This window comes from Seriola dumerili, unplaced genomic scaffold, assembly GCF_002260705.1.
Source record: "Seriola dumerili isolate Sdu_G_001 unplaced genomic scaffold, Sdu_1.0 BDQW01000068.1, whole genome shotgun sequence".
Classification (NCBI taxonomy): domain Eukaryota; kingdom Metazoa; phylum Chordata; class Actinopteri; order Carangiformes; family Carangidae; genus Seriola; species Seriola dumerili.
Window position 1 is genome coordinate 292233 of NW_019174323.1, and position 11703 is coordinate 303935.

The 11703-nt window shown below is 42.9% G+C and overlaps 1 protein-coding gene across 1 annotated transcript in view; it reads right to left on the bottom strand.

The window, feature by feature from the left end:
* Positions 1-11703, bottom strand: part of LOC111220139 (glutamate receptor ionotropic, delta-1-like) — a 542882-nt gene that overhangs the window by 164649 nt on the left and 366530 nt on the right. The window contains exon 4 of the mRNA XM_022743126.1: positions 10491-10696. Within this exon, the coding sequence (XP_022598847.1) occupies positions 10491-10696 (206 nt within the window). The remainder of the gene's footprint in view (positions 1-10490; positions 10697-11703) is intronic.

The window sequence follows — 11703 nt, forward strand, 5'->3', positions numbered from 1 at the left end:
CACACACACACACACACACACACACACACACACACACACACACCCACAAACACACAAACACGCACACACACACACACGCACACACACACACACACACACACACACAGGGCAAACAGCACGGAGTAGGCTGCGGCAGAAACAGAACCAGGTGAAGTAAAGCTAACTGATTACTGAAGATTACTGGTGTTGACGACAGCTATCACTGAACTTTACTGTAAGTGCAATATAAAGTAAAAGGCCAATAAGAACCTTGCAACACCCGCCAACGCAATAACAGCCCGCAAAAGTCATCTGCAGCTTTTAATGTAATAATCCCACAACAAACAGCAGTTGCCTAATACAAACATAATACGTCATTTCCAATGAATGTATAATATGAAAATGAAAAATTATCTTTGTGGTCATTGTTGTTTGTTTATTTACTTATACACCTGCCAATGGGTTTGATTTAGCTCATTAGAAAACATCAAGGGTTTGGGCAGAGGGGGTCAAACGTGTCAAAGCAGCGCTCTGACTAAGTCATAAATAACTTACAGAAACATTGCAATACAGGCTGTGCATAAACAAGTCCACCTCTACCTTCTCTTCCACTTTCTCTGTCATCCTCTCTCTCTCTCTCTCTCTCTCTCTCAAACACACACNAGAAACAGAACCAGGTGAAGTAAAGCTAACTGATTACTGAAGATTACTGGTGTTGACGACAGCTATCACTGAACTTTACTGTAAGTGCAATATAAAGTAAAAGGCCAATAAGAACCTTGCAACACCCGCCAACGCAATAACAGCCCGCAAAAGTCATCTGCAGCTTTTAATGTAATAATCCCACAACAAACAGCAGTTGCCTAATACAAACATAATACGTCATTTCCAATGAATGTATAATATGAAAATGAAAAATTATCTTTGTGGTCATTGTTGTTTGTTTATTTACTTATACACCTGCCAATGGGTTTGATTTAGCTCATTAGAAAACATCAAGGGTTTGGGCAGAGGGGGTCAAACGTGTCAAAGCAGCGCTCTGACTAAGTCATAAATAACTTACAGAAACATTGCACGCAATACAGGCTGTGCATAAACAAGTCCACCTCTACCTTCTCTTCCACTTTCTCTGTCATCCTCTCTCTCTCTCTCTCTCTCTCTCTCTCAAACACACACACACAGCTTTATCATTCATTGTCAGTTCACAGAATTGTTTTGAGGCATGTAAATATCTCGTTTAAATAGATTTGTTTTTTTCTTTTTTGCATAAGCAGCAGGTTCATCTGCGTTTCAGTAGCCAACCTGTTCAGCACCACGGACAGCACACGGACAGGTCGATGTCTTAACATGAGTGACGTGTCGGACCGTGTGGAAAATGTTTGGTACATCACCCACTCCACCTCTAAAAGTTAAACGTTTTTAATAATCTGATATGTTGGAGACGCAGCAGGTTTCCCGCCAGTTATCACTTTCAATATACATTCAGTCAAAAGTGTGAGCAGGATTTAGTGGAGGCTCGAAACAAATCCTTCAAGCCTGTTTAAATATGACTCTCCACATATGACATACGTGCAAAGCTCAACCTTTAACATTAATATTTTCCTCTTTCCCTGTGCTGAGACTGACATCAGTTCTGATTCGCATGAAGGTTTCCTCCTGTGGGTTTTATAAATGATCCTCTTCCCTCTCCTCGTCGAGGTTCAGATCAAACTCTTATTTGTGTCTGGTCTTTTCTTTTCTCATATCTCTCTTTTCGCTCTGTTGAAGTTGAACACAGTGTCGTGTTTTTCTTTTTTTCCTCTCATGTTTCATGTTTTTTTTCCCTCTTTCCTGTCGAAGCTGAAAGGCTATGGCTTTTTCTTTTGTTCTTCTGTTTCCCCTCTTGTCCTCTCTTCTCCTCCTCCCTCTCCCTCGCTTCATTAGCGATGCCGTCCTTCTAGCGGCTCACAAGGACTAACTTGATGGGAGACAAATCCGGGTGATTAACAATGATTAAGAAACACGCTGGAAAAGTGCGATGAAGCCGCGTGGGACTGGCAACCTTGTCTTTAACGGCTTTCTAATCCAAAGACTTTACAAGCCCAACAGATGGGTTGCCATTTACATCCAAGTCCTGTTCGGGACAGATTTATCTCTCCGTGTTTCTTGGAAACAAACTGAACTGCAAACACTCAACTTACGGTCTTATTGCAATTGTAAAGGTCAAGCTAATGCTGAAAGTGGCTCAGGGACAGAGAAAATCTTTCTTTCTGTTTAACCTTTCAGTAGTTTAACCTTTGTTTTTGAAGGCAAGTCAATTAAGAACAAACTCGTTCTCGTGATGCAAAGCAAAATGTCTCGGAGGGAAGAAAGGGAGGGAGATAAAAACTATAATCACAGTAATGAAAGGCTGGAAAAGGCTCCTCGGGTGAGAAAAAGTTTGCTGAAAAATGAACGCATTTAACAATGAAGAAAAGAAAAGAGGTAAATACATATACCTACGGAAATTACTGTTTTCATCTATATATGAAACAACTCCCTAATTTATTTGTCAGTGTGCAGCTTTGTTTGCTGGTTCATTCATTCAGATGGCGTTGTAACACCGTTGCACGACCGTAGCTTTAAAGTCAGTGGGTGGTCATGGGAAATAAATGGGAGGAAAACATCGTCAGCTCTCTTTGTCACACAGGCATCAACATTAAACCTTCCTATACTTGACTGGATGAATGTGGTCATTCATATAACTGCTCAGTCAGGCGGCCTCAAGATCCCAGAGCAACAAACATTTACAATCAGAGCTAAAATACAACAAATACCAGCACACAAGCAACTTACAGCAAACCGTGACTATAGTCAGACAACCTGCAAGCAGGTGACAAAAAATGATTTAAAAGAAATATGCAAAGTTATTAAAACTTCAGATAATAAAGCTTTCAGAACTCCAAAGGTTGAGCAAATATTGGCTTCTGATTTACAAACTAAAAAAACACCCGGTGTTCATAAGCTTCTTGAAATGACAGGAATGTGATAACGGATACGATTAGTGGTAAAATAAATGATCAGGTACATACATGTTCATCAAATGCACTGAGAAAAAATTATAAAAAAAATTTCCACCTTTTTAACTTTGTTAAAATCATCTGTGTTGTAGTGATTCCTGAAGATTCAACCTGATCAATCACTTTTTGTGAGTCACCTGTCCATTAAACGTTCCATGGAGACTATGCAACAATGTGGAGGAACTAAAATCAGGCAAAAGAGCAGGGCTCACAAACAGGTCCTGTTTCACCTCTTTGACTCCACCCAAATGAAAGGTAGGGAGGTCCAGAGAGAAGATGATGCTGAGTCACATCTACAAGGTGCACCCTCTGCAGACCTCACCTGAAGTTGTTCTCCCCATTATTCATAATTCATAGACACATGATTTTAGTCCATACAAGAAACACTGAGGCTGTTATCATCGAGATTAAATCACCAACACTGGATCACACACAGGCATTATTTTCTGTGAATACCTCGTGCGTATGTCGCTGGTTTGAATGCTGGACTCTTTCAATGAAACGCCACTTACAATGAAAACGATACATGCTGAGGTAATTGGAGAATATAGAACACACTGATAGCTACAGCTGAGAAATATAACACCTAAAACTGCGTAGGATTTCATAAAAGTCTTAAAGTTATAACCTTCAGTCTTGACGTGATGACAGTGAGGACGTCTCAGAAGGTCCGGTTTTCATTCCCAGAGAGTGGAAGTCTGGACTCTCTGTGTTTGAGTTTATCTGTGAGGCATCGGACGGTGACTCAGGTTTCATAACTCAACACGTCCAGATATAGGTTCGTGCCCTGCAGCTCGACCGACAGCAACGGTGGACAAAACTGCGTCAATGTGACTCAGCAGGTCGTAAAAAAGCATGGAAGGTTCCTTCAACTGGGTGAATGAACAAGAATGTGTGATAGTGCGTGCGTGTGTGAGTGTGTGTGTGTGTGAGAGAGAGAGAGAGAGAGAGAGAGAGAGAGTGAGAGATCAGGGAAGAAAATGGCTGCGTTTGTGTTTATTGAGGTCATTTTCAATTTGCTGTTGAAAGGTTTTCGCCCTGAGGACATGTAAAACACACACACACGCACACACACACACACACAGAGAGATGCATATAGACTGTGTGTGTGTGTGTGTGTGTGTGTGTGTGTGGAGGTGTCACACATCAGTGCTCTGCAGCCGGATGGGATCCTGTCAGTTAATCTGTCTCTCCCGGGGACCGAGAGCTTTGTCCTGCCTCCCAATCTAAACTTCACTCCTCCATGATGGTGATTTATACTCTCTGTATTCTCTCTCTGAGCTTTATTGGCAGGAATGTCAGGTGAACAATATCACTAAAGCATTATGGGTAATACAATTCAATAAATAAGATGAGAGAATAGTACAATTCTTTAATGAATAAATATATATCTCCCTCTCTCTCTGAGAGTGGAAGAAAAAGGAAGCTAGGAAAGGAAGGACTGAGAAAGGGAGGAAAGAAGTGCAGGTGAGAAATTAGGGGAAGAGAAGAAGATGGGAAGAATGGATGATATCACACAATACCAAAAGGGAAAGATGTAAAGAGAGAGAAGAGGGGGAAGGAAGGGAATGAGAGAGGAGGAAGGTATGAAGAGAGGAGGAGGTGAGAGGGAGGAAGGAAAAGAGATAAGAGATATAGAAAATACAGAGGGATGAGAGGGACGGATAAGAGAAGGGGAAAGTAGAAAAGGGAAGTAAGAAGAGAAGGGGATAAGAGCAAGATGGAATAGGAAGATTGGAAGAGGAAAACGAGGGCTCTGGAGGATGGACGGCTACAGGGTAGAAGGAGGAAGGGAAGGAAGCAACATGAGGGACACTGGAGGAGGAAGTACAGGGGTGAGGAAAGAGGAAGCAAGGAAGGAAAAGATGTAGGGATTTAAAAGAGAGGAGGCAATGAGGAGGGAGCGGAGAAAATGAATATTGTATGGAAGGAAGGAAGAAAGGAGACAGAGAGAGAAAGGCAAGGGAGGAGGAGGCAGAGAGAGAGTGAAATCAGTGATTAATGACACATTAAAACTGTCGCACACAAACACACACACCAGCAGCTTCAGGTGTGAGTGTGTGCGTGTAGTTGTGTGTGAGTGTGGCTGGTGCTAATATCCCTGCTTGGATTTACACACACTGGATAATGATTCACAGAGTCCACTGACGGCCGCCTGTGATTCATGCAGAGACACTGACAGACACAGAAAGCAGAATAAAAGTCCAGACGCCGCATCAGTGTTCCTCCCCTCACTGTGGACTCACATATACTGTCCAGTGTGTCCTGCGGGTGGCGCCAGAGGAACGGTCATGTTGTATCCTGAGGGTTTCGCCTCTGTACGGTGGCCGCTGCAGGACATTTTAAGACTGAGGTCACCAGGCTCAGCTGTGTGTTCACATGTTGATGTTTTATGGTTGTGTGATAAGGGGCTCTGACACAGCCACAAAGTGAGGAGTCCTTCAACCTAAACAATCACGTAGGACGTCTGTCCCAAACCTCGAGGTGTGTACCAGCGGCAGGCGTACCAAACCTTCATCGTCACAGCAACAACGATGAACAGATGGTTAAGGTTGTGGAACAGTCACGGTTTGGTTAAGCTTAGGCACTAAATCTACTTGCTTAGGTTTTGGGTGAAAATAAGCACTTCGTTAAGGTTAGAGGACCTTTTGTCGTCATGGCTACAATGATAAACATGGTTACGGTTGTGGAATAGTCATGGATAAAAGAAACATAGTTGATTATTGGTTTCACACAGGAAACAAACAGCAGTAGAGGTCACCAGACCATAAAGGTAACTATGGGTCAAAATAAGCTGCTGCACAGACGAGCTGTGGGCTCGCTGTATGTAACTTTCCATCCGGGCTGCGGCCGCGACGCCACGTGGAGACGTGTGATTGGTCTCTGACAGTGAGTACAACATTAATCAGGCTCAAGAACAGACTCAGTAATCTGTTGCTTCCCCATAACACGCATCGGACAAAACATCTTCACCACAAACCCTCTGCTCGCTGCAGCATCGCACCAGAGTAAACACAGCAGCTACTCACTGCTCACACAGTAGGGACATATGATTAAAGCATGATGCGGTCTGATTCGCTACAAGACATCCATCTGGAGTTGCTGTGGTGATATTAACTGATGATATCCGAGGCTAAACATCAAAAGGTAAGGTATGTATGGTGGGAAATGCCATTAGCCCCTTCAGTCAGCATGCTAACACTAGCTTTAATGAGCATCCTCAAGTTAGCAAGTTAGCAGCATTCAGTGTCACTGCTGCCAACACAACCAGACACTTTCCCTCAAACTCTGAAAATCTTTCTCTGAAACTGTCTGACTTTACATTCTTACAGACCTTATATTCTCTGTAGTCACAATCAGGACGACATACTCCTGACTGGTTCATGCATGCAGCTGCATGGTCTGCACCAACAATAAAATGGGACAAAGACTGAACCAATTTCACAGCCAGGCTGAAGAGAAGAAAAGATGCAACAGAAAGTAACAACAAATTCTGGCAGGAAGATTCATAGCCAGTGTGTTTTGTTATCATGTATGTGTGTGTGCGTGTGTATGTGTGTGTGTGTGTGTGTGTGTGTGTTTGTGAAAGCTTTTAAGACGTTGCCATGACATTATTGAAGAGTGTGACTTTCATTCATCTCAGTCTCACCCTCCTACACTGTCATGTCCTGGTGCTAATGAATGCCTCAGTGTCACACACACACACACACACACACACACACACACACACACACACACAGGAGCCAGGAGCTATTTGTGGTTCTGTGCCAAACTCTCACTTTTTTAAAGAGTCAGTCACACATGGACATTAACACCATCAGACAGACCTACCTGAGAAAAGTGTACACACACACACACACACACACACACACACACACACACACACGTATGAAATTACACGACATGGTACTGTCAGAAGAGTCTTAAAATGAGAGGCTGAATAACTAAGTGTGGTAACATAATACATGCTGCTGCTTTCACACAGGTCAAAGGAGCTCACTGACGGTTTGATGAGTAGGAACATGATGCCGGTCGTATGCTGTGACCTTCACAGTCACCAGACCTCAGCCCAACTGAACCACCATCATCATCATCATCATCATCATCATCATCATCAAAACACCATCAAAAACTGAAGCTGTTCTGGAGGCTCTAAGGCGAACAACACCTCCTCTTCATCGGTAACCCATCTGTGGATACACTTGCTGAATTGAAGTAGAATATTTTCTATTATTATGCTAGTTGCTAAAAGCAATTCTGAATTCATATCGTCATTCTCTATTACTGTAGCATTGAGCTCTTTAGTGGCTCGGCTCTGTGGATGATTCCAGTGTTCGTGGGTTCACCGGACTGAAACATGTCAAAATCTGTTGGATGAATTGCCATGGGCTTAGTTTCAAAACGGTGTCACCATCAAAATGAATCTCAAAACTACGTCTAAAAAACTGGTGATCCCTAAACTTCTCATCTAGTGCCACCATCAGGTCAGTTTTTTCATTTGTCCAAAAACTTTGGTTTCTGACCAAGTTGCAGCAAAGTCACGCCGTCACTTCCTTTTCTAGTGTCGGCAACTTCTTGTCTCCACTGCAGTCGCTATGAGAAATTTAAACCTTTAACAAAGTGAACAATTCAAAAACTGCAGCTCTTTTATTCATCATCGTGACCTGTTTTCATCCGTATCCGTAAAACTCACCATCTCTCTCGCTCTGACCGCTGATGAACAGAGAGAGAGAGAGAGAGAGAGAGAGAGATTGACAGACAACTGGGGACATTCATAACACACCCCCGCTCACTGTCAGCCCTCAGTTCAGAAGCTTCCTGCTGCACCAGGTGAGGTGAGTAATTATCAAATCTTTCCACTATTACTATTTTCTCCACACACACACACACACACACACACACACACACACACACCCATTTACACAAGGTAAATGAGACTAAATGTTATAAATGTACGTTTGACTGACAGGCTGTAAACCATCTATCTGACCATCCAGGCTGCAAGTGCACCATCTGTTTCTTTACAGCAAGATTTAATCAACCTTAATGAATGTGTTCTAAAGCTTCGGATATGAGGAAGAAAAAGTACAAATTAAATGAAACATGTAGATTGTAGCCGTGGGCACAAATGTCTGATATCTGATAACAGCTGTGTGGAAGCAAGCTTTTTAATGAAACACTAAAAGTAACTACTTCTAAGAAATTTAAACTGATGATGGCGTTTGGTCGACTTTTTCTTCTTCTTGCTTCTTACTCTGTAATAAGTGTAGTCGTGGTAATGTGTAGTGGTTCATTTTCCTCTCATCCATTCCTGTCACGCTGTATTTTTAGATTGTTAAATGTCCCTTTAACATTTAACATCTCACATTGAAACTCTGTACATGTGACGTCTTTCTTCTCATCAGCTGTTGATTGTTTTTGTGTGTGGGTGTGTGTCAGCATTTGCGTGCTCACGTGACGGTTTGCTGGAGCGTATCTAAACATCTGTACACGTGTGTGTGTGCGTGCGCGTGTGTCTGTATATGTGTGTGTTTGTGCAGTCAGGTTAATTAAGATATAGAAACAATTGAATCTGTCTCTGGAAGATGGATAACAACAGGAAGCCACATTAATACTTAAAGCTGCTGCCATGGCAACACAGCTTGACTGGCAGTGTGAACAAAAAATGAGAAGCTTGCTACACACACACACACACACACACACACACACACACACACACAGTACACACACACACACACACACGCACGAAGTATGCCCAGGACATCAATATGAAGGAGTGCAAGTGGTGTGTGTGTATGGCTGTGTGTGCACGTGTGTGTGTGCGTATGTGTGAGGGAGAGGTCAGAGGTCACCCTGCACAGCAGCCCCACACCCTACACAGTATTTAAATAAGCCATAAAGCATATGCACGCACACACAAGCACGCATGCATGCGCACACACACACACACACACACACACACACACACACACACACATATCCAGAATCAAATGTGACATGTGTTGGACTATCCCCAAAACTCAAGACAACGCTTCAACCACATCATTTTCAGTACCGACACACTGTTAGTGCTGTTGCTGTCAGACACATAATCCACCTATGATGTACTGTATGGAACATTATGTGTATGTAATTGCACATGCATATGTTATCTGTACATCATGATGATGATTAATAAGAAATAATAAAGTGAATATTTTTATGATGATCAGTAAATATCAGCAGCCGTCAAAGTTGTACACATCTAAATGAGGTCCTGTTCTTTTCCCCTCAGACACACACACCCACACAATACACACAGTATGCACAGACGATGTCACGGATCACGTAAATAATGAAAAGCATTCACATACACACACACACACACACACACACACACACACACACAGAAGCTCATCCAAGGGGATGCTGAGTTTTGCTCAATATTTATTACCTGTTTCATTTTTCACTGTGACACTGTGTATGTGTGTATGTGTGGACCAACCAGCTCCATCTGTCACTCCAGGTGGCCACTTACACCTGGGCGCACACACACACACACACACACACACACACATACAGACACACACACACACACACACACAAACACACCAAAGACTAACAAATGATCACTGATCCAAGGCTGGACAGAGAGACTGATTTTTTTCTCCCTTTTATTCCCCTGCACAATGATTAGTTCCCTTTTTGCACATGCTTGTTCCCTATGTACACTCACCGCTTCCCTTTGCACACTCACTTGCTGCCTACACAAACTCACTTTGTACCGATGTAAACGTTCTTGTTCCTTTCACACCTGTCTCCTTCTCTTTACATGGCCACTTGTTCCCTATCTGCATTCACTTGTACCCTTCGAACACTCAATTGTTACCTATGTACACTCACCGGTGCCCTTCACACTCTGACTTGCTCCCTTAAACACAAGCAATTATTTCTCATGTCCACTCACTTGGTTCCTATAAATAATCGTCTGTTCACTTTACAAACTTTCTTGCTCCCTAAACAAACACACTTATTTCCTATGTATACTTACATACTTGTTCCTTTCACTTGTTTTCTTTACACAGTCAAGAGGCCCCTTCACACATTTTTCCATTCTCCATACACTCTGACTTTACATTTACCCTCTTTCCCTCACTCATTCCTGTGTCATTCCTTAACACACTCAGTTGTGCCTTTAACACCCCTAAATACACTTACCGTATCCACTCTAGTGTGCCTGTAGGGTTCCCTATTCATGCAACACTTAGTACCTGCACACTCCTTATGTTGCTTATGCGTTTGTCCGTCATGTTTCTGCGTGTGTGACGTCAACAACTTAGCAAGTCGAGCAAAAGCCAAAAGTTGTTGCTCAGACATGAACAAAACTCATTTTCCAATCGTTCCGACACAACACGAATGTAGTGTTATTCCTTATGTGTTCCTAATGTCCCCAGACACACTGAACATTGGCCAGTAAACTGAAGGTAGACCGACCTGTTGGATGAACGTGTGCGCTCCGTTGGGGCTGAGCAGCAGGATGGCTCTGCGTAGTGTGTCTCTGTACCGGTTGAGCTCCTCGGTCCTCATGGTGGTGAAGAGGTTGGTGAAGACTCGGCTGATGTTCCTGTCCACTCTCTGCAGCGCGACGTCAACGCCTTGACGGGACGTCTGGTCCAAAAAGCCCTGCAGGCCGCGGATATCTGGAGGAACAGGAGGAAGAAAAGAGTCAAATATAAATCATTGCAAATGTGCTTTCAAGAAGAGTCTTGAAATCTGAAGATAGAGCACAGAGAGACACTATTTAAGGAAGGGAATGGCTGGACGTTTTTGACTTTTACATATTTCAAAATTCCCAACAGTTCCCAGAAGACTACGACTTGTTTTATTTGATATTAGATGAAGGTTCCCTAAGTTAATTTGATGTGGCTGGTGGAGTCAGTTGCTGAAGGACTGGAAACCTTTAGTATCCTGTCAGGATTTCAACCTCGACTCCCGGTGAAAATGAAACCTCCTGCATGTTAAGAGCCACTGTTATCTCACCTCAGCCACTATAATGCTGGACTGTCAGAAAAAGCTTTTGACCTGACAGTTGAAATCCAAGGACTGTCTGGGAAAGATAATGAACATCGCACTCACTAGAGAAAGAACAGAAAAACCTTCCCTTGATAAATAAAGGCCAAAAAATTGATTGTGTCTTTTTCAGAGTTGGTCACGGGGCGCTGAAGTCGTGTTCGTGACCAATCAAAACGAGGCAAAGAGAGACATTTAAGCCTGACGAAGAACAATGTGACAGAACTGTGGCAAGTGAAGAATTCTTCTGCTAAACTGACTCAGTCCATCATCTGAAGTGTCCTCTACAAGGCAGCCAAGCTAAATAAAGACAACATCCGTTACATCACACCCCCACCCACAAGACCTCCCCTTGTACCAAGAACTTGTGTGTTTTTAATAGTGTGTTGTGAAATAATCTCTGATAGTAACCAAGACAACATGTTTTCCACAACTGTCTCCATACCAACACTCTCTGGAACAGAAAACGCCAATCTGTATTATAACTTCTGCTCCATGGCTCTACAGCTGTTGGCCTGATTTTAGTCCTGAACATATAGAGAAGGATTTCACTGGATGACAGGAGACTCAAGACAAGATAACGACGGTGGTTATTTGCTCACAAACCTGAAAATGGTCCATGGTTATGCTTATTGTA